Here is a 24,585-nt window from a genome sequence, read left to right as displayed (position 1 = left end):
ATGCAAACATTGCTTAAGCTATGCACGCGACCTTCTCCCATATATTGCAAGAGATCAACATCAGTAATCTATGTCAAATACATCGCAACACATGGAAAGAGCAATGCTACTCTTCCCTCTCCTGTACATCATTATTCTGTTAGATTAAAATAAAAACTCGTAATACATTAAAAACAGAGTATCATGAATATCCATAGGCAGACTGTTTATGAAGAGATGGAACCGTAGTATATCCTCCTTCAGTAATGTGTGAGTGTCTACCACATCATTATTGCATGTCAGAACCCATAAATCTCCTGAATTCACTCTCTTTAAAGTTCCCCGGCAAAATGGGCAAGATTCTGACCTTGTGTTCCTTTGAAATACAAAAGCAAACGAAGACTGCAACTTAAGAATCACAGCTACTCTCCATCATTACAAATTGGCAGTGAAATACAATGGCAAGCAAAGGAGGAAAATGAGATGGGAGAATACCAGTCATGGTAGCAATTGATGCACATGGCATGACAGCAGTTCGGCAAAACTATCTTGGTGCATGGCTCTAAACAGATCCCACACTCATCTTCTCTCTCCAAATCTACATCTGAAAGCTTCTTCCACTTATCCTCTGATATCTTTCTGACTGCCATCCCAAGCCATGAAATTCACCTCCAGTAGTTTTCAAGTCTAATGAGTCATTGTGGAGACACTGAAGAGAGAGTAATATAACAGCTGCAGTAACGAGTACAATCAGTAAGTGAAGAATCAACACAACACATGAATATTATATCATTCTACTCAAAAATTTATATTTTTAAAATTTTGAAAAACTGAATGTATCCTTTCGGTGAATAAAATTATGATCATGGTCTAATTATATCCTTTCGATGAAGTTTAACATTGTTTACAGACAATAGAATTCTCCAATTGTAGCTTTCCTTCCAAATGAAGAGAGATTTTGCTTCCCATCTGTGTGCACCTAAATAAGAAAGAAATTAACAAGCATATGAGGCAAACTTCAAAAAAATGGGAACCATCTTATGTTCAGACTTGCATTGTATCTCATAAGTACACAAATAGAAACTAACCTTATATACAACTATGTGAAAAAGGTTTAAATAACTTGAAAGTAGACATGTACACGAGCAATCAATCCATTGAAGCAAAAAAAGAAAAATGGGTGCCAAGTGATCGTAAGCCAATTTCGGATGAAAACAAGCGCCACCCTTGCCTCTTGGAACCGAAGCAGCCCTGCATAAATATTAATTCAGACTGATAAAAATATCCTCTTAAAAGTCTTTCAACTTTGTCATCACAACTGCAACTTGATTTAAATTTCATCAAGCTTGAAAACATCTCCCTGAAATGTCTACTCCAAAACATAGCAAGATAAGAGAGAATTTTTAAGTACCACACACCACTCAATTCAAGCCATCTAAACCAACAACAAAATCACAGCCAAACCTATAGTTTTGCGTTAAAAAATCAGTCGGAGTTGTAGTCTTTCTAAACGGCATTTCCAATTATTGTCATTAAAGTAAGACCTACTTGGTAAACTTGTATTTTGAATTAAAAATAATATTTTATTTAACTTTTAACAAAACATTTTTATTCTATCAAAACCCACCCTAAATTTTGCATAAACACAATTAAATTCGCGATAAAAAAACTATAATTTTATCATTAAACTTAACAGCTGATTAAAACAAAACACCGAGAGAGAGAGAGAGCTCACAGCACATTAGCGTGCTGAATATCAGCCTCGAGAACCTTGAGGAACTCCTGATAAGAAGGTCCAGAAGCAGGCTGCTGAAAATAATCCCACAGTCCTCTCTCTCTCTCACTTGGGGATTACCAATACGTCACTGTTTTGGAATATATCAGACCGATGCAGACTCGGGCACACAGAGATAAAGAAACCCAGAGAGTGGAGGAGGGCTATATGTTACCTAAAAAGGCAGTATGGGAAATTATTGTGGTTGAACAGAGACGTCATGAAAGGTCATTGCAGTCTAGAGGGCGAAGATCAAAGATCGAAGAACGGAGTGAGAGAGTTGGATTTGTTTGAAATTGCCACCTTGACTTGACTACCTTCGTTAATGCTTATAGTTGGGGAGTGGAAGTTGGAATAACGAGAAGGAGGAAGCATCTCCCAAAGTCAAAACCATTATTATGGTGTTTGGTTTGGTCAAAGGATGAATCGTTTGGATTGGGTCACTCAATATTATTCGGTCGTGCATTACAATCTACGGCTCCTCCCCTCCCTTACACTACGTTACCTACTTTCCTTATTCATTTCACAAAATAAACCTTAGGAAAATGCTACTTTGCTGCCAAAAATGTAAGGCTCGGTGATTTTTTTTTTTTTTTTACCGAATGATGATAGAAGTGATTTTCAGTGTATTTATATATTTTTTTTAAATATTTAAATACATTAAAAAAATATGAATAGAAAAAAATTACTTTTGCAACTAGCGATAATACCGAGCGGTACTACTCGAGCGGTAGAGTAGCACCGCTCTAAACTTTAAGATGAACCAATTTTAAAGTTCAAATAAAAGTGATACAAAAATTAAAAAATAAAATAACTCATGTATATACCTTAGACCAATATAATTTTTATTTTTATAATGCTTAATTTGCTAGCAAATTTAGACATTGTCAAGGATGTTTTGTGAGTACTGTCATATGAAATTGAAGATGGGATATCAAAACTTGGAATCTCAATGAACATGTTATTGAAGAGATTATCACTTTATCATTGATACCAGATTTTTGATTGACTATAAAAAATTTGTTTAATTTGATTTCACCCATCAGCAAATTTAAAATTGAACCGAATCGAACCGATTGATCCAAGAGGTTTCACAATTTTAAATGTACAAGGTTTTACGATCATTACTTGTAGACCAAGGACACCAACCACTATCTTATAACCAATTTACAATTCTTTGTTGAGGAAAAAATCCAGTATAATTTGTTATTTTCTAATTTGAACTTTGAATAAGCAGATGAATAGGATTAGTAAATTGGGGCTTTTATTGCTCAATTCAAATGTCTAATGTGAGATTCAATTTCCTAATTAGCCCAATCCAACATAGCCCCACTTTGAAAGTATGAGCCTTATAGTGAAACCCATTTCGAGTTAAGACCCCTCCTAGCCCTTCCAAATTTGCTTTAGAGTTCAAAGTGACAGAAAAATAAGTGTCACCAAATTTTAATGAATCAATCACAGGTGGGGTGAACATGGCGTGGACATTGGAAAATATTCTGAGAACCATGGTATTGTGGGTAATTTGTCTGGCTATTCTTATGAAAGAGATATAGACATATAAAGTCAGTCTCATAACAGTTTCGTTGTTAAGCGGTCAGACCGATAATTAAAGAATAACAGCCCTCTAGTTATGTGTTGACACATCAGTAAATCTTGGAAAGTAATGGTAGACTCGTGCGCATGGGATAGTTATGCTTCTTCAGGCTTCAGCCCAGTGTTTCTGGTTAATGTGATTGTGGTCCGTTTGCTTCAGAACGCGAACTCGCCTCCACGTCCAGAGGCAACTACCACCAGTCCACCACGTCCACGAGTTCTCCGTCGGCCACTACACAACTGCAACCGACCCTAACCCAGTTTCCCGATTTATTCTACGAGTTCCTCGCCACTGGTTCGTCGCCCAGTAATTTATTCCACTACACACCGCCCAGTAGCGATTGTCATGGCTGAGTTCAGTGGCTTTGGTGTAGCTCAGGTATTTCTCTATATGCTTTGGTTGTTCATGGCTGACCATGTGTTTGACAAAATGTTTGAAAGACACATCCGGATTTGAAGAGTAATAATCTTTAAGATTTCTTTTCATTGCTTGATGGCTAATGAATACATGAGAAGGATGAGATCACTGATCATTCTTAAATGAACCCCACATCTCTTCTTACAGAAAGTTGATGTAAAAGTTTGCAACACATGTGCCAAAATCGTAATCTGTTTTGAAATTGTTTAGAGTTTAGTTTCTGATATTGACAAAATGAAGCAGGGGAGGGAGCAAAAGCAAGTTGGGGTTTGGGAAATAGTATATAGATCATGTTAGAAATAATATCATATCAAATTAGATTGAATAGAAAATCATTAGACCTCGTTAAAGAAAATCATAACAATTTTGTATTGAATAGAAACTGCATCTCTTGAACTCTAACTGGAAAGTGGAAACTCATCGATACCATATTTTGACATGCTGCATGTATGTTACATGGATAAATTCTTTTAATGTAGCCTTGGCAAATTAAGAATCAAAGTGGAAAAAAACTTCTCTTTTGGAGTAAAATTTCATCTTTTTCTTGAGAGAACATTATTGTGTGCCGGTTAATGTTACAAAAATCGAGGTAAAGAGTCTTGGAATCATGTAGAGGGTAAACAACCATGTATAAAAGCAGAAATAAAAATAAATTTTGTAGGGAAAGTGACCCCCCGAGATCCCCAACAATACAATATTATACTTGTTTATTTTATTTTCTGCAATATATAATTTGCCTTTAGATTCAAATGACATAATGTATTTTGGTGATTTTTCAAAACTTGCTTGTTTATAGTCGTGTGGTTTTGTATGGTAGGAACCAACTTATAATATTGATAGTGATGAACCTGAGGCTGAACTCGAGGCTGAAAGTGTTGAGGTACAAGGTGATGTGAATGTCGAAGATGGGGTCAATGTCGAAGTCGAAGATGGAGTAAATGTGATTCCCTTTTCGAGTAGTGCTCCGTTGGAGCCATTCATTGGTATGGTATTTGAGGAGGTCGAAGATGCCCAGGCATTTTATAAGGCATATGCAAGGCGACAAGGACTTGCAATCCGGACGAATCATACTAGATTGTCGAAAGATGATAAAACTCGTTGTGCAGTAGACTATGTTTGCACAATGGAAGGATTTCGGCGGGGAAGTCGGAAAGACACAGATTGAATAATGCCTGAACCTGCTGAGATAAAGATTGGATGTAAAACAATAATGAGAATAAAGAAAAATGGTGAAAAGTGGATAGTCAACAAGTTTGTGGTTAGACATAATTATATTTTGCTTACACCAAGAAGTACTAGTTTCCTTCGTGGACATAGGGGAGTTAGTAAAGTACAAAAGAAACTTATTATGACCTTGAATGAGTCTAGTGTACCGACAAGGAAGATAATGTCGGTATTGAGTAAAGATTCAGGTGGTGACTTTAATGTCGGTTGTATTGGGAAGGATGTAGAAAATTAATTGGGAAGCCAAATGAGAAAAATATTTGAAGAGGGTGATGCACAAATGTTATATTCCTACTTTCTTGATCGACAAAACAAAAAACCTAGGTTTGTGTTCTCCATGCAAGTTGATAACGATGGGTGTATGAGAAGTTATTTTTGGGCTGATGTGAGATCAAGAGCTGCATACCAATATTTTGGATGTTGTTACATTTGATGCCACTTACTTGACCAATATTTATAAGATGCCATCTGTGCCATTTTCTGGAGTTAATTATCATCATCAGACTATAATGTTTGGGTGTGCCTTGTTAGTTAATGAAACGACGGAATCATATATATGGTTATTAAGAACATGGCAAGAGGCAATGCTTGGGTGTGCCCCTTCAACTATAATTACAGATGATGACAAGGCGATGGCCAAGGCAATTGTTGAGGTACTCCCAAATACAACTCATAGGTTGTGTTTGTGGCACATTTTACAGAAGTTTCCCGAACACTTAGCCTATCTATACAACAAATTTCCAGACTTTCAAAAAGATTTTCGTCATTGCATCCATAAAACAATTACTACTGATGAGTTCGAGTAAGAACGAGCTTTAATTGTGGTGAAGTATGACCTAGGAGAAAATACTTGGCTGCAAAATCTTTACAGCCGACAAAATAAGTGGCTACCTGCCTACTTGCGTTCGACATTCTGTGCCGGTATGTCAACAACTCAGAGGAGTGAAATCATGAACAAATTTTTCAAAGACTATGTTCGTTCAAGCACTATGGTTAGTGACTTCGTGCATCAATATGAAAAAGCTGTAGATGCACGTTACTTTAAAGAGAAAGAGAATGATGTCCGGACAAAATCTACGCGAGCGATAATGAAGACACCTTTTAAAATTGAAGAGGAGGCAGCAATGGTTTATACAAGAAAATCTTTCATGATCTTCCAAGATGAGTTGTTTAATAGTCTACGGTACCAAGCAAGAAGATTGTCTCTGATTGGTGAGGCGAAGACATATGGAGTGATAGTTCACGGTAAAGAAACACCTCTTTACCATGTGATATTGGAGGGTAGTGGAGAACATGCTACATGTACATGCCATATGTGGGAGTTTATGGGAATTCTTTGTAGGCATATCTTGTGTGTTTTTGGCAAGAAAGTGAAGTTAAATAGATTGTCAGAGCATTATGTTCTAGACAGATGGACTATTAATGCTAAGAGTCGACCCCTTCCCCACATTCTGTGTTGTGATGACCAAGTGAGGCTGGAAGTAGATGAGCCTATGATGAGAAAAACAAGTCAATGATATAACTTTATGACATTGTAGAACTTGCATCCCAATTAGCAGAAAAACACAATCATTTCACACTTGCATTGGAGAAGGTTCACAAAGAGATGCTTGCAATGGACGAGCATGTAGAATGTTCACGAGCAGTGCCGGCCAATGATGATCAAATATTAAGAAGTCAAGTTGTATCGACATTTTCACAAACGGTGCAAGATCCTCCATGGATACCCACAAAAGGGCGCCAAAAATCTTTTGAGAGCGAAAAACTCAAAAGAAACGCAAATAACAAAGAAAAAATGTTGTAGCATTTGCAAGAATGAGGAACATGTTAAAAATAATTGTCCTTCAGTGAGGTATAGTAGCCTTATAGTTATTTGTGTTTTATCGCTTTGTAATTAAAGAAGCTAATAAAGATTGTTGTTCTTTTTGTAGGGATTTTGGGCAAACAACTGACAACATATCAGAACATTTGGATTCATAGTGCATGCAACTTTTATTATAAAGCAGTATGTGATTTCTTCCCTCTTTTAGCTAAATTAAATTGGTGGGATTATTTGATAGGACATAAATGTCAAACTTACTCTTTATTTGATGCAGCAGGACGCGGAAACTAAAGGTTTTGAGTCATACGAGGAGCAGCTGAGGAAGGTATTCGAGTCATATGAAGGAAGCTATGCCATGGTGTTTGATGTAGCTCTATTGAATTTTCCCTATTTTGTTGACAAATAGAGACACATTTTGATTGAATATGTAAACACTGCATCTTTGTAAATAGGCATTTAGATTTTAAAGCTTAGTTATCTTTGTAACAATGGTCTCATTTTAAAGCTAGCAATTTGTGGCTTTTTCCCCCCTCTTTAGTTTTCTTTTATCCCTTTGAACTGGTCACTTTTTCCTGCAAAGAGACATTTGAATGTTGACAAAGGAGCTAGACAAGATGGCACAAAGTAATTAACGTTTTCTACACAGTCCTAATTACATCTTGTTTCTAGATCCTGATATAAGAGTACTGAATCATTTTGAAATACAGATCAAGCATTGGGGCCCGCTGCCTATCTGCTTTAGGTGAATGGTCATTCCCATAATATGAGTAGGGAAAATTGTTGCCACTAAATTTAAAGCGAAAAAGTTTTTAACACAAGCATGATCAGTATAAAAAAAAATATTTGCAGGTTTTTTATGCTTACTTTACTTGGACAATGGACCATAGACCTAGTCATCAATTATAACAACTAACCTCCAAGGTCCCGTGCATAAAAAAGACATTTCTCATTCCTATTAAAATAAGATTGAAAGTGAATGAACATGCTAAGCTGAAATTCAATTCGGTAGTACAAGGACAACTGATATCACATCCACTGGGTTATCACCTCTAAGTAAGCACAAAGTAATTACAGGACCAAGTATAAAAAAGAAAATAGTCATTACATAAAAGTGTTACAACAAGTACAACGGGTTACATGAGTCGTAGCACTGACCGAGATATATTGTAATTATTTGGATACATAAAAATTACACCACAAACAATAATAAAAAATAACCATGATAAAATTAATAGTTTCAAGACTCCGTTGTACTTCTTCTCCATTGCTTTAAATTTGGATTCTTCTATGCGTAGCCACTCATGAAGAATCCTGTAGTTCCTCCGTTCAGCTAACTCCAACGCCATCTTACAGCAGCTGTTTTGCTCACTTTGAAGAACAATCCACTCAAAAAAGTCATATTGTTTTTTCTTCTTATAGTTTGGACAATTAAAAAATCTTCTTCCAAAACTATTTACTTTTCCAGAAATCCGTAGCTTCGCTTGGCAGCCATAATAGCAAAGTGGTCTTTCCAAACTATCTTGGTCTTCCCATCTTACACCCCAAGAACTTGACCCGAACTGAGAACCCGAACTCTTCATGCCCAAACATAATATTGAAGAAACTAAGCAGTAACTAAAAATCATGCTATTAAAGAAAACCCCTAGATCAGTAAGAAGCTATGTTAACAAAAACACATATGCTAACAATTGATAACACGAAATTATAAAAAGTAAAAGTGCCATTAAACACGATCTCCAACATTAAAAGTTTGAGTCATTTTGAAGGCCAGACAAAACAGAAAGCTTATCTTAATCAAGCCAACTAGGCTTTACACAAACGGATTCCATATGGGTTCTCTAGATGAGGAGTAACTTGGAAATTTTTTTCTACCAAACTGATATCTTTTCTTCCACCACAAAATCATTTGGGAATGCTGAGAACATGAGGATGTTCTAAAATGGGGTAATCTTATCAGACAACACTACAAACTTCCTTGTCTTAAAATGAAAATTTTTCCCTTAATGCACTAAGCACTTGCTTCCTAACACAATCAATTTATCAAACCAATCCTCCAGTGTGCAACAGTCTTGGTCACGTTAAAAAATATTTGAACATAAAACTAGTAAACCAAGCCATATACTACTCTAATTTCAAGTAAATATTTGTTCACAAAAAATTATAAAAAAATCCGTAAACAACTATGTTTCAGTTGTACCCGGATTTAGTAAAAAAACTAACTAAATCATTGCATTTTGGCATTTTGGAATAGGATCAAACACTAGTTGGCTGCATACCAGAGAATAAAAAAATACTGGTAACACGTAAAATGCAAACCAAAAACAACATTAATCCAAGAGACCTTTTGCCAAGTTTGCAAGAGACCTAAAAAATGCATCCAAAATCATACTAGAGACCTAGGTTAGGGTAGGGCATACCAGAGAAATTCCACGAGTCGCGGTGTCGAGGGAGGTTGAGGAGTGAGGGCCGTGCAACTCAGCTGCTAGAGGGTTGTGCGACTTGGCTGCGAGAGGCTGTGCGACGGGATCTTGGGAAATGGTGAGGGTTTGCACTGCGAGAGCAAAATGGTTAGGGTTTGCGAAATGAGAAATTGGGGGTACTGCGAAATTAGGTGATGGCTACGTCGGCGAAATGGGAAACTGGGAAGGAAAAACATAGAGAGGAGGTGAGGGTTTGGTCTGCGAGAGGTTGTGCGATCTGGGTTAGGGTTTGCGAAATGGGAAGGAGGTCTTACGAAAAATGGGAAGGTCTTACAAAATGGGAATGAACTCGGGAAAGTGGGGACGAAAAACAAATGAGAAAAAAAATTTTCTGATGCGGGGCCTCCACGCGGTATTTGCAGTAGGACTCTACATGTCACAATTTTATTCGTAGGCTGTTATTTGCTTAAAACAGCCCGACCGGCATGCAGGTTATCTCGTCTCATAAATGTCCTGGGATATTGAGCATTTAAGATTGCCCGAGAAGTTTATTCAAATAGCTTTAAATGTCTTAGGATCCGATCAAGAATTTAGAAAATATATATTTTATGTACAATGGCCAATTTACTTTAAGGGTCTTTTAATTTATTTTTTTTTTCTCACATTTTCTATGTAAAATTAAAAGAAGAGAGATTACAGTTTTAAACTTCTAACCTGAGTTTGAATATAGGGAACTGTTAGGGCCAAGAGATGGTCTCGAGAGTTCCACCCATAATTGTAAAATTCACTTTTTTATTTTGTGTTTTTTTTCAAGTATTATTAAATCATTTTAAACATTTAAAAAAAATTACAAACTCATTACAAAACAATTCCTTAACCCAAAAAAGAAACGGGAAAAAAAAAAAAAACCCAAATCGGCAGAAACTCTTGAGAGAAATTGTCGGTGGCTTAACAATTTACTTAAATATGCAAATTTGTTTGATATGCGAATTTGTTTGAGAAATTTTCTACCTTATCAGCATGATGTCGTCCATTTTTTCAAGAATTCATCCTTATTATGCTGATCGAATATTGTCTGTTGAAATGCGAATTTGCCCATCCGCATTGTGGACTTCGATTTCTACTCTAAGATGGCATCGATGATTCTATATTTCATCTGAACTTCATAAAATGTATGCTTGGAAATTTATGCAACAAAACCTCAATCCTTGTAATCCCAAAGATTTTTGAGATGGCTTTAACATTAAAGTGAGAACATTTTGCATAAAACAAGTGGATTGCTTACTAGGGATGTTTGATAGCAGAGTTTAGTAAATGACAAGATTGAGAGATAAGACATAGCGGGATAAAATAAAAAGAAAAAAAAAAGAAAGGTAGAAGGAAAAGAATACTTAACCCGTCAAAGCAAAAAGAATAAAAAAGGGAATATTTCGATTGCCTGGAAGTTTCTTGGAGGCTGTGGGAAAGTATCAAGAAACTATAAGATAATGCATTTCGTTCAAAATATCAATTGCGTTTGGATAATGAAATATTTTCAAGTATTTGTAAATAATAGTGAAAAAATAATAAAAAAAATAATTATATAATGGTAAATAATAATTAAAAATAAGTAAAATATTATAATAAAATAATAAATAATTGTAAGATATTCTCAATATCCAAATTAATAATCAACCGTGTAGTGCACTCAATCTCATGTGAAATGGGAGAGCATGATAACATTGGTTAGTCTGCACCTAGTGGGTTGATGGCATGGCATAGATTTAATTTATATCAATGTGCATATGTTGATAAATGAAGATACAATATGTATCTGAATGTAGGCGCATGTTATGATGGAAGTATTTTCTGGACATTCTCTCTTCCCCCTTCAAAAATTAAGTGAGAGGAAAAAGATTTTTTTTTTACATTTTTTCCATATCGTCACAAAAAATTATTTAAATTGCTTGGCTCCAAGATTGAAAATTATCTGCGTTTTATTATGTATAAGGATGATTTCCATTGCCACTCTTGGATTTAGATTAATTTTAACTGTTACAAGATGCTTAGTATTTACCTCTTACTTATATATAATAAAAAAGATGCTTAGTATTTCCATGGACAATTCGATGTGTGTAATAACTGAGGCATTCATGTGAAATTGGAAAACTGTGCAGTTGTGTATATGGGTTCCCAGGACTGAGGTAGGGAATTTCAGTAAATTTGTTGGCATATTGTCTTTCACTGGGTATGGTCAATTTTTTTTTTTTTTTTTTGTTCTTTCTGAGAATGAAATATTGCTTCATTCAATAGTAAGAAGTAGATACAATGAAAGTCATATCCTTCCAAACGCTGACAAGACTTAAAATTATACAGTAGAACATACTTCTGGATCTACTGCTAAATAAGTTAGAATAAAGGGTATTGCCCACAAAATGTGCATTTCGGACCAAGCTATGCACTACCTCATTTCCTTGACGGCCTACATGAAGCACATCAAAAGATTAGAAATGAGATAATAAGCACATCACTTTTGGACTCTTCGGAGGAGTTATTGGCAGCTCTAGAAGGGGGGAATTTCACGGTGCTTCATCAATATAGGGAAGGGAATAGTGTAGGTGATTTTCTTGCTAGAGAGGGTGAAATGGGCAAGAACGTGATTTATGAAGAGCGGTCTTCGCTACCTCATCTTCTTAAGGGGATTCTTTGCTTTGATTGGTGGGGTCTCGCCTCCTTTCATACATAGGCGTACTCGAGTTTGTTTTTTTTTGGTCTTGAGCTTAGGCTTGTTTTAGATTGTCTTGTTTGTCCTAACATTTGGTTGGGACATGCTGTGATAGGCGAGTTTTGACCGGCTTTTGCTTATTTTGGGTGGTAGTTATCGGTTACGTTGCCCTTTAGGTTTGTTATGTTACCATGATATTCCTCCGCTATAAGTGATGAGTTTTTTCAATCAACTTGGGTCGAGACCTCCTCTAGAGTGGTTACCGACTATTTTTCAAAAAAAAAAAGAAGAAGAAGCACATCACTTAGGGCTCTAGCTAAACTCTTGTTATTGGTTTGATCGAATAGCTTCAACAACAATAAGAAAATCTCCCTCGAGTATTTAGTGCGAGATTCCCATATGGTGAATAATCTGTAAAGCCCTCAAGGCTGCAAGCATCTCAATATCATAAAACCAAATAAATACCTTCTTCCTTCTTTGACATGAAAATACAAAAGGATATAATATTTGACATTTTTCAATTTTTAAAAATAACAATAAACATAGCATGATTTAGGGGGCGAGGAATAAGTCGTTTGTATTCAAAACCCACTTCAACTTATCTCAAGTCATCTCATCTTATCATTATAATTTTTTTAAATTCTCACACAAAATATAATAAATAATTCAACTTTTCTAAATCTCATAATAATTTTATCAAATTTTCACATAAAATATGATAAATAATTTAATTTTTATTTTACTATTCATAAATCATCTCAATCTATTTCAATTCATCTTTAAATTCAAACCACTCCTAACCTCCCGTCATAGGAGTTCAAAATCAAGCAAAACAAGGGATATTAATATACACCCATTAGGCCAAATTGACGCCAAAAAGAAAATTCAAAACAAAAGATAAATAAATGAGAGATAACAGTTAAAAAAGTTTTATTTGGACCGGTAGGACTGAAATTAAGCAAAAGAGAGAGCGCCAACAAACACCCACTAACCAACCAAACTGAATGACAAATGGTCGAGTGTTAGTTGAAATGAAAACTTTTTCTCAACCTATCCTGCTCGATCTCAATATTTTTTATCTCTAGGGAGTATATTTAAAAATAAATAATGCTACTTATAATTTTATTTATATTTTTACTTATAAAACTTATTTTATTAATTTATTTTTATTTTAAATTCAAATTCTGAATTTTAAATTTTATAATCTTTTAACATATTTAAAAATAAATATGTTAAAGCCGGGCGCACGATTTCTACCGTTAAGATCGTGCTCTTGGCTGCCAAATACAAGCAGGCACGCAATCCCAAGCTCAGAGCATCTGGCTTGAACAACTAAAATTCAAATAAAATTAATGAGAAAATTCTTCAATCTCACGTTTATCAACATTAATGAAGTGATTACTTTACATTAATGAAGTGAATAATTTAATGAAGTGATTACTTTACCTATTTGCACATGCAATGAAGTGATTACTTTACATATTTGCACATGCAAGAGTGATTGTCTTGTCTGTACCAATGCACAACAATAGGACATACAGCCTGTCTTTGATCGTCATGTTGAAATTAACTTCCTTCATTTTTTAAATTATAACTCAAATCATACGAAAAATATTAATTTTTTACTCTTAGTTGCAGTATAGTTGTCATTATTTTTATCATTTTCCACTTAAAATAATTCCTATCTACTTAGTTTTTCTTAATTTATTATTATTATTTTTTAATTTTAATATAAAATATAATGAATAATTTAATTTTTTAAAATATTAAAATAATAATAATATTAAAAAATAATATTTTATTATCTCAACTCAATTCAACTCAATTCATTTTAACATTCAAACGCATCACAAATCAACGTCCAGTGCACTCAATCTCATGTAAAATGGGAGAGCATGATAACACTGGTTAGTCTGCACCTAGTGGGTTGATGGCATGGCTTAGATTTAATTTATATCAATGTGCATTGCATCCATGTGCTTACACCAAAGCAGCATATCTTGATAAATTAAGATAAAATAGCATGCTATGATGGAATTGTTTTCTGGACATTCTCTCTTCCCCCTTCACAAAAAAATTATTTAAATTGCTCGACTCCAGAATTGAAAATTATCTGCGTCCTACTCTGTGTGAGGATGATTTCCATTGCTAAGGTTGCGCTTGGTTTTCAAATTCAATTGAATTCAATTGAGTTCAGTCTAATTTTAAACTGAGTCTAACATCGAAACACTCAATTTTCAAATTACTAAACTCACCACAACTCAAAATCTTCTTACACGTAGGACCTACAACCTTTTTCAACTTAAAACATCTTTATACGTGGGATTCATAATTCTTTTCAATTTTTCATAAAAAATATTAAACTCATTTTAATATTCAAATACACTTTAAATGCAGTTTAGATAAGCCTCACATAACTCCATTCAATATTACTCTCATTACTATTAATAAAGAACTCAACTCAATTGAGTTCACATCAACATTCAAACGCAACGTATTTACCTCTTAGAAAAAAAACAAACAAACAAGATGCTTAGTATTTTCGAACAATTCGATGTGTGTAATAACTGAGGCATTCATGCGAATTGGAAAACTTTGATCAGTTGTGTATATGGGTTCCCAAGACTGAGGTAGGGAACCGTGAGTTGAAAAATTGTTGCCCAATTCCTTGGCCACTAATTGCTTCAGTAAATTTGTTGGCATATGGACTTTCACTGGGCATGGTCAATTTTTTATTTTTATTTTTCTCCTTGAGAATCAAATATTGCTTCATTCAATAATAAGAAGCAGATACAATAAAAGTCATATCCTTACAAACGCTCAGAAGACTTAAATTACACAGATTACTATTGAAACGCTCGGAAATTACAATTCACACCCCGCACTCGTACTTTAAAACGTGCAACAAATACTCAAAAATTACTATTGAAGCAATTTCTAATCCTTTAGTGGTATAGGATTGGACTTTGTCCCCGATCATCAATAATTATAATATTCCTTTAATCCAATTACTCTATTCACTTTTAAATTTTCAAAGGGAAAAGGATCCACTATTTACTAATGTATAATTAAAGTCTCATTTATTTTTAAAAAATATCGCATCTCATTTAATTATTATAATTTTTTTTATTTTTTATATAAAATAAAATAAATAATTTAACTTTTTCAAATCTTAAAATAAAAATAATATTAAAATATATATTCTAATAATACTTTATTTAACTTTTTAACTTTAATTTTAACTCATTTAATATTATCTGTGAAATCAAACGAATCCAAATTTTATCAGACACCGGTGTATTTGGTTTTTTATATAAGAAAAATGTTAGAGCTCCCGCTAGAACTCTAGTATGAGCCTTATAGTGAAACCCATTTCGAGTTAAGACCCCTCCTAGCCCTTCCAAATTTGCTTTAGAGTTCAAAGTGATAGAAAAATAAGTGTCACCAAATTTTAATGAATCAATCACAGGTGGGGTGAACATGGCGTGGACATTGGAAAATATTCTGAGAACCATGGTATTGTGGGTAATTTGTCTGGCTATTCTTATGAAAGGGATATAGACATATAAAGTCAGTCTCATAACAGTTTCGTTGTTAAGCGGTCAGACCGATAATTAAAGAATAACAGCCCTCTAATTATGTGTTGACACATCAGCAAATCTTGGAAAGTAATGGTAGACTCGTGCGCATGGGATAGTTATGCTTCTTCAGGCTTTAGCCCAGTGTTTCTGGTTAATGTGATTGTGGTCCGTTTGCTTCAGAATGCGAACTCGCCTCCACGTCCAGAGGCAACTGCCACCAGTCCACCACGTCCACGAGTTCTCCGTCGGCCACTACACAACTGCAACCGACCGCAACCCAGTTTCCCGATTTATTCTACGAGTTCCTCGCCACTGGTTCGTCGCCCAATAATTTATTCCACTACACACCGCCCAGTAGCGATTGTCATGGCTGAGTTCAGTGGCTTTGATGTAGCTCAGGTATTTCTCTATATGCTTTGGTTGTTCATGGCTGACCATGTGTTTGACAAAATGTTTGAAAGACACATCCGGATTTGAAGAGTAATAATCTTTAAGATTTCTTTTCATTGCTTGATGGCTAATGAATACATGAGAAAGATGAGATCACTGATCATTCTTAAATGAACCCCACATCTCTTCTTACAGAAAGTTGATGTAAAATTTTACAACACACGTGCCAAAATCGTAATCTATTTTGAAATTGTTTTAGAGTTTAGTTTCTGATATTGACAAAATGAAACAGGGGAGGGAGCAAAAGCAAGTTGGGGTTTGGGAAATAGTATATAGATCATGTTAGAAATAATATCATATCAAATTAGATTGAATAGAAAATCATTAGGCCTCGTTAAAGAAAATCATAACAATTTTGTATTAAAAAAATCTATATGAAAAAAACTTAAAAAAAAAAAAAAATTATGTAAACACATTCTACATCTCCAACGGAAGCTTGGAACTCGCAGCGGGGCTATGCCTGTAAGAGCATTGGCAATGGACTAGCCATTGCCAAGTCTAAAATTTGGTTAAAATCTTACATTTTGGCTATTGTATTAACTTTTGACTATCTAAGTCCACATTGGACTAGTCATTTTAAAGTCAAAATAATATTATTATATTATATATTTTAATAATATTTGACAAATTTTTTTTTTCATATTTTGTAAATATACTTCATATATTTTAATAATATTTGATAAAAAAAAATTATACAACAATTCTTGAAACCAACAAATTAATTTTTGCTAACCTTTTTTTTTTGCTATTTATATTTTTATATTGTGTATTAAGCTAATAATGATAGAAAATAAATGTACCCTCAATTAGAAACTTTATCATAAAAGAAAAGTAATTTGGCAAGAAAAATTACCAAAAAGGGAGGGAAAGGGAGGGAAATTGAGAAAAAATAATAAAAAACTCATTTGGTCCTTCAATAGTGTATAGCCAAATATAGCTAGGTGGAGAAAATTACTGTAGTTCAAAATTAAAATATATGGCTATAGCTAGTTCAATGTAAAAATTTTATGATAAAAAAAAGATAAAATTTACACTTGACTTTGGCAATGCCAATGCTCTAACACTACTTTTATATAATAGCAGTACTCATCTCGATTAAAAAAAGAAAAAATTAATAATAAAACATTTTGAAAAAGTTGAGTGAATGATTGAATGATAGATAGGCGAGCGTGGACGAGTCCAATTCGAAAAAGCAAGAGGAGTGCATGATTGAATGACAGATGTCATTTCTCCAAAGAAATCTACGGCGCGCTGAACGAAAAAGTATTATTTAATCACAATACAGGTTCTTCATTTTAGTGAGTCGACTCAGTCGACATATGCTCAGCCTAGACTTCACAATCAGGAAAAAACTACTTTATCCTCCCAAGTTACGGCTCAATTTGATATCTTTGTCATTTTTTATTTATTTATTTAGTGATTAAAGTAGTAATTTTAAATATATTAAAATATTTTTTTGAAATATTTAAATATATTATAAAATTTAAAAAAAAAGCGTAAAAGAAACAAAAAAAAAAACAAAGTGAAGAGCGGACTACTCTTACATATCAAAGTACTTCGAGTGAATCTTACGATAGACTATATATAGAATAAAAACTTCTGTGTGAAGTGAACTACAGCCCTGCCCAAAACCCTCCACCTATATTCGCATACTGCTTTCTTCAAGAAAAATTATAATGTAATCAATGATTTTGTCTCTTCATTTTAATCAGGTATTTATTTAATTTTTTTGAATTATATTTTTATAATGTTTCAAAAGGTAACAATAAATATATTAATATTTTTTTAAAAATATTCACCGCTAGCTGCATAGTAGCAACCCTAAAAATAATCATAATAATAGTTTTGCAGTGCAGAACTCTATTTTTATTTTTTTTTCTCATTTTACATATTTGCACCATAAATGATTGTCTTGTCAAGTTGTCTGTACCATTCACCAATGCAAAAGCACTAGTACATACAGCCTGTCGTAATCATGTTGCAATGCTAGCTGCCTTAATAATTCCTACTTACTCGTCCTACTAGGAGTCAAGTCAACTATATCAACCAAGAGGCCAGAAATACGGTTTCAGTTTATCCACTTCCTTCCTAAGAAAAACATGGCTGATCTTGCCTCTGCCCTCGCTGGTAGTCTCCTTGAGAAATTAGGCTCTTTAGTTTACCGAGAGGTCTACTTGGCATGGGGTGTCCAGAGCGATCTGCAAAAGCTTGAACGTACGATTTTCACTATTAAAATCGTGCTCTTGGATGCTGAATACAAGCAAGCAAGTAATCCCAAGCTCAGCATCTGGCTTGGACAGCTCAAAGATATCTTATATGTCACAGAGGATGTGGTAGATGAAATTGGGTACAAAGCTTTAAGGAAGCAAGCGATTACAACATATGGAAGCGCTATGGCAAAGGTATGCCATTTCTTTTCGTCCCCCATGGCACTTTCATCCCGTTTAAAATTGGCTCACAAAATCAAGAACATTAGAGAGAGGTTAGATGAGATTAATGCTGAGAAGGTTCAGTTTAATCTCACTGAGCGGCATGAAGAGGTGCATGTCAATCCCCTGTGGAGGGAGAAGACACATTCCTTTATTGATCCTTCAACGGTCATCGGTAGGCATGATGACAAAGATGAAATAAAAAAGAGTTTGATGCACCCAGATCCCACTAGAAATCTTAATATAATTGCCATAGTTGGATTAGGAGGTATGGGAAAGACCACACTTGCCAAGGCTGTTTACAATGACGAATCCGTAGTGAATCATTTTCAGTTGAGAATGTGGGTTTGTGTATCTGAGAATTTTAATGTTACAAGATTGGTGGAAGAAATCCTTAAATCTGCTGGTGGTAAAGTTGATAAGAATTCAAGTAATGAAGATACATTGCAGACTAGTTTGAGAGAACGTTTAAAGGATAAAAGGTTTCTACTGGTCTTAGACGATGTCTGGAATGAAAATAGAAATAAATGGACTGAACTGAGAGATTTGCTTAATGGAGGGTCGCATGGAAGTGTCATTGTTGTAACGACACGTAGTCGCAGGGTTTCTTCCGTTTTAGACCCTATTTATACACATTCTATAGAAGGTCTATCAAAAGAAGAATCTTTGTCTTTGTTTGTGAAATGTGCATTCAAGGAAGGAGAAGACAAATTATATCCAAATCTCTTGCCAATTGCGGATGAAATAGTGAAAAAGTGTAAAGGGGTTCCATTGGCCGTGAAGAGTTTAGGTGGTCTACTTTATTCGAAAGTCGATGAAAGTGAGTGGGAATTGGTGAGAGGTAACGAGATATGGGAATTGGAAGAAAATGAGGGAGGCATCTTACCTACATTGCAATTGAGCTATAATCAATTGCCAATTCATTTGAAGCGATGTTTTGCCTATTGCGTTAATTTTCCAAAGGATTATGAATTTGTGAATATCGATTTAATTGGACAATGGGTGGCACATGGATTAATCCTCCAAATGTCTGCTTACAAAAAAAAAGAGTTGGAAGATATTGGAGACTTATACATTAAAGAGTTAATGTCGATATGTTTCTTCCAAGATCTTAATGAAGATAATCTTTGGGTGTATTCCTTCAAAATGCATGATCTCGTCCATGATCTTGTGCTCTCTATTGGCCATGAAGACTGGTTGGAAATAGACTCTGACAATAAAGACGTGGCCTCGACAGTTCGTCATTTGTCAATTTCATCTAGTGACCAACAAGTTTCAAAGTTCTCGAACAAGTTAACTAATGTGTGGACCATCATGTACCGAACCAAATCACACGTGTCCTCAGTTAAAGCATGCATCTCTAGATTCAAGTCTTTATGTGTGCTAGATATGCCTAATTCAAATTTTGAGAATTTGCCAAGTTCCATTAGTACTCAAAAACATTTGAGATATCTCGACCTATCTGATAATAAGTCAATCAAGAAGCTTCTTAATTCCATTTGCAAGTTGCACAATTTGCAAACCTTGCTACTTGATGGATGTATTAACCTTGAACGACTGCCCCAAGATATGAGGAACATGGTCAACCTTAGGGTTCTTACAGTAACAACAAAAGATACATGCCTGCTTGAGAATGGAGTATGTTGCTTTAATTCTCTTCGAATTTTATATTTGATCGATTGTCCAAAACTCGAATGCCTGTTTCCACAAATGGACAGGTGCCTCACCAAGCTTCGTAAATTGATTTTTGTTAAGTGTGAAAGTTTGACCTCTTTGCCACCTATTATCAAGCACCTAACTGCCTTAAAGTTATTGTACATTGGTGATTGTGAAGAGATGGATTTGACGGGAGGAGGAAGAGATGCTTGATAAGAGATGCACATGATCTCTTATCAAGCACCTAACATGCTTCACTAGTGTTGGTTCAGTAAGATGCATATGTGGAATAATAATGTATTGGCATGAGTACTATTGCAGAGATTGATATTTTATTATTACTTCTTTAGAAAATCCCAATTTCCATTGATGAATCATGTGCTGCTCAATTGGTTAGTAACTTTTGTCTGAAAGATTAATTGGCGGTCGATCTTGATTATATAAGTTAATAAGCGGCAGTTTTGTGATTTTGGAATCTTACTAATTTGGAGTAAATCTATAGATTCAAAACCAAATTTTATTTGCCTAGCTAATTCAAAAAACCAAATTTACCCTCTTCCATCTTCATGCTATGACTGTACGGAAATGACAGCTAAAAAAGTTTTCTTTGGACTGGTAGGACTGAAATTAAGTAAAAGAGAGTACCAACAAACACTCACTAACCAAACTGAATAACTAGATCATTTCAAATCACTTCATGTGGTCCTCTCCCTCCGAACAATATAATTATTTTTTCCCATTTTAGTTTTATCCCATCTCCCTCCGAACAATATAATTATTCTAACTCATTTCCTTCTCTTATATCTTTATTGGAGAACTTTAGTTTAGAGAACTAACTCTTGTTTCGTTGCAAATAGGAACAACACAAGTCAATTGTTGATTGGCTAAAACATGATATCGGACAATGTTAATCAATCAATGACTGATGGGTATCAGTTAGGACTGTTCATCCGGGCCGGATTTTTTTCCGGCCTGGTCCGAAACCCGGAAAATTGGGTTCCGGCCCAGATCAAATCCGAGCCGGAACCCGTATTATAAAAACCGGATATATCCGGTCCGGACCCGGGTATGAAACCCGGGTTTCATCTTCATAACCCGGTTTAACTGGATTTGTATAAAAAGGCAAAAAAAAATTCTCGTTCCTTCGGCCCGTGTGACCCCAGACCCCCCCTCCCCCTCCCCCTCCCCCTCATCTCTCAACCCTAGCAACGATTCTACAAAACCCTAGCCGCCGTCATGACGATCTCAATGGTTACTTGAAGGAGAGGAGTAGCTGATTTGAGTACACTCTCTCACCGATGGCTTGCGGAAGCGCAGCTTTGAGAATCTTCTCTTCCTCGGCCAAACTAGCCAACCCTAGATCACAGTACACCTCTTCGCCCACCAATACACTCATACCCTTCAAGCTCTCAAACCCATCTCTCACCGACATCCATTCGAGCCTTCTAGACCTGGTAAAATGATACCACTATCATCTCTCAAACCCGCCGTGCCCTCGAAGCCCGCTGTGCCCTCGCCCTCGCCCTCGCCCTCGAAGAGTTGGAGCAAACAGGGGTCTGTTTGGTTCTATCCCTCCATGAGTCATTAATTAGTTTATTGCTAGCCCTAATTTCTAGAAGGATTAATTATACATCATCCCTAATTTCTTGCATACACAGTAATATTGTCTGTGATTATCAAGTGTTCTTGTAGCTTCAAGTATATTTGATGATTCTGTTGGATCAATGATCAGTAGACCCTTTTAGCAATATGTCAGGTTTGTACGAGAATGTTATAAATTATCTTGGGTTGTGCTTGATTTGGATTTCTGCTTTGAGAGATTTATAATATTGTGTTTCTTTTGTCTTGGTTGCGATGGAAATTTTGGGTTTTTGTTATGGTGGGCGTATGGGCTTGTTTATGGGCAGATTTGTTCCTGTTTGTCATGTTTTTGGTGTGAATCTGATATTTGAATTTCCTTTATGTCATTTTTGAGCTGTGTTAGATGAGACAACCGCTTGCAATTCATTTATATTTTACCTATTCATGTGCTTCTACTTGACAACTCTAGATCTGTAACTTTTATGGTGATCTCCACATTGGGGGTCAGAAAAATTGCTCCCTCTCTCTCAGTATTACTCAATTTCACTTTCAATTATATCATATATTTCTAATTTAAACTAAAATCTTCAATTTGGGTGGCTGCAGAGAATATACTAGGAATTCAATGTAGCGGTTGTCTTCAGTTGGGTGGCTACATCGAATAGGCTTGAAGTTTTATTTGGTGTGATTAAATCACATAGAAGACTATGTTATTGATTTGTAACTCATATCTTGTAATTTTATATTTTGTAATAATGTAATATGTAGTAGATTGCATACATTTTAGTTTTTTATTTTTATATATTTTATTATTCTGCACAATGCGAGGATTATGCTTTATTACATTACCTCTTAGAAGAAAATTTCACATAATATAGGTTTTTATTAAAAAAAAAAAATTATGTTTTTCAACATAGATTATTCTTGAAAAATCTTTAATATGGTATAGGTTTTTATTAAAATAAAATTATTCTTGAAGAAAAAGGACTTCTATTTAAAAAAAAAAAAAAAAAAAGAGGGTTCAACCCGTAACCCAAAATCCGGGTTTTAAAAAACCCGGGTTCAACCTGGTTTCGGCCCGAGTCTAACCCGGACCAACCCGGTCCGGGTTTCGGCCCGGGTTTGAAACCCGGGTCCCGGTCCGGGTTTACCCGGGTTCCCGGGTTGGAATCCGGATGAACACCCCTATCAGTAGTATACCATCTAACAATAATAGTCCATTAGTTTTCTAACAAAATATTAAAGAATGTTAAAACATTTTACAATTATCACTAATTATATATCCTAAAAGAATTACAACACTTTCTGCCGCTTTATTACAATGATCTACCAGATCTGATCATTACATAAGCGAATACGATGCTAATGTTTCGTGCTACTTTTCGTAATTTTCTATTTCTGCTCCCTTCCTTTTCGTCCTCTATTTAATGCTCTGATTTCTCCGGATGCTTCCTGGGCATGGTCGATTACGCCAAATCAAGCACTCCCTCTCACAAATCATTGTTGTCTGCTCACCTAAAGAACCACATATTAGACGCAGCTCGAGCGCTCCTCGATAACATCCCCGTTCTCGATGTGACTCTTGGGAGAAATTGTCGGTGGCTTAAGCATTTTTCTTGAATATAATAGTAGAGCTTTGCTATTTATCATTTCCACACACTATTTTTTTTTTATTTTTTTTTTATTTTTTTCTCTTATCAAATATGTAATATATAGATATATAGATGATAAATAGAAGAATTCAATTATTAAAAAAGAATAAAAAAAATAAAAAAAATATAATGTATAGTGTGTGTGGGGATGATGAATAAAATTTTTCATAATGATATGTAAATTTGTTTGAAAATATGTTAAAAAGGGATCTAGATAGACCCGTTAATAGTCTGGTATGCAGGATCAGATATTGATTCCAGAATTGCTCTTTCAGGATGGATCTATCATGATCTAATGATTCTAGTCTTTAACTCTACCAACACCAGAATGGTAGAAAGTGGAGCACTCTTTTAACCTTTTTACTAACAACTAATATTTGTAATCATGTTAATATAAATGCCTTATGAGCTTCATTCATATGCAAATGTGAGTTTTTCAGGGTATAAAACATTTTCTTTCATTTGTGGTGAACAAAAAAAAAAAAGTCAAAATTAAAGGCCAGTACCCAGCTTCAACTGGATTTATGTAATGCGATTATAATTCATTTTAATCCATTATTTGAAAAGAAAACATAAAATGTCCTAAAATAAATACATTGCTCTAAATGCAGATGCATGCATAAATTAAATCTCAACAATTTAACAAATAACGTAGAAATAAAATTTTAAAAACATAATTTAATGTTTGTTTCAGATTTTTGACGACAGTATTTCATAGAATAATATTCATTTATTATTATTTTTATAAATATGAAATATTTAGAAATTGTTTCTTCATAAAAAGTATCAAGTGATCTTTTAGAATGTCATCTTTTATTCTAATATCTAAGTTAGTTTATCAAATTTAATGTAAAATCTATATATTTTGGTGTCACATTAAGCATAGAATGCTACAATCGAGAATTTAAATAAACTTTTATTTGCTCAATGTAGTTTAGAGGATAAATCATCTCCACTATTTTTCATATAAATCATCAATCTTAAATGGTTTTTCTTATATTTTCACTTTGAATTCTATATTAAGAAACTTAATATTATATAATTAAAAACTTTGGGGTCAATGTTAATAGTTCATTATTTCTCCTAATCTTAGTTTTAATTTAATTTTAGTGGGTCATATTCTTGAAAATAGATAATATATAGAAATTATACAAAATCTATGGGTTTAAAAAATTGAAGAAAGACATTTCTATGTATATTGAAATTTTACAAACTTTGAAAAAGTATATGAGAATTATAAATTTTTTTGAGGGTCAATTTCTATACAATATTATAAGGAAAACCCTACTCTTACTGCTGGGG

General features: G+C 34.4%; 2 protein-coding genes and 1 pseudogene across 2 annotated transcripts; 2 read left to right on the top strand and 1 right to left on the bottom strand.

Annotated features, from left to right (window-relative positions):
- LOC109019683 lies at positions 1-1,830 on the bottom strand (annotated as a pseudogene).
- Positions 1,831-3,692: 1,862 nt separating this feature from the next.
- On the top strand, positions 3,693-4,929 carry LOC108981253 (protein FAR1-RELATED SEQUENCE 5-like). The gene is made up of 2 exons (XM_035689237.1): positions 3,693-3,725; positions 4,582-4,929. The coding sequence occupies exons 1-2, from the start codon at positions 3,693-3,695 to the stop codon at positions 4,927-4,929; spliced, it is 381 nt and encodes a 126-aa protein (XP_035545130.1).
- A 13,135-nt stretch (positions 4,930-18,064) lies between these two features.
- Positions 18,065-20,263, top strand: LOC109019682 (putative disease resistance protein RGA4). Its single transcript, XM_019002033.1, has one exon. It carries the CDS (start codon positions 18,065-18,067, stop codon positions 20,261-20,263), a length of 2,199 nt encoding a protein of 732 aa, XP_018857578.1.
- Positions 20,264-24,585: the final 4,322 nt, after the last annotated feature.

This window comes from Juglans regia, chromosome 4, assembly GCF_001411555.2.
Source record: "Juglans regia cultivar Chandler chromosome 4, Walnut 2.0, whole genome shotgun sequence".
NCBI lineage: Eukaryota > Viridiplantae > Streptophyta > Magnoliopsida > Fagales > Juglandaceae > Juglans > Juglans regia.
The sequence above is the reverse complement of the archived record's forward strand: the minus strand, read 5'-3'. Positions and strand labels throughout refer to the sequence as shown.

What these genes read in the sequence shown, in the direction of transcription:
- LOC108981253 (XM_035689237.1), top strand. Translation starts at nt 3,693, where the DNA reads ATGGCTGAGTTCAGTGGCTTTGGTGTAGCTCAG. An exon ending in GTGGCTTTGGTGTAGCTCAG is followed by an intron (nt 3,726 to 4,581) that starts GTATTTCTCTAT and finishes TTTGTATGGTAG; the next exon opens with GAACCAACTTATAATATTGA.
- LOC109019682 (XM_019002033.1), top strand. Translation starts at nt 18,065, where the DNA reads ATGGCTGATCTTGCCTCTGCCCTCGCTGGTAGTCTCCTTGAGAAATTA.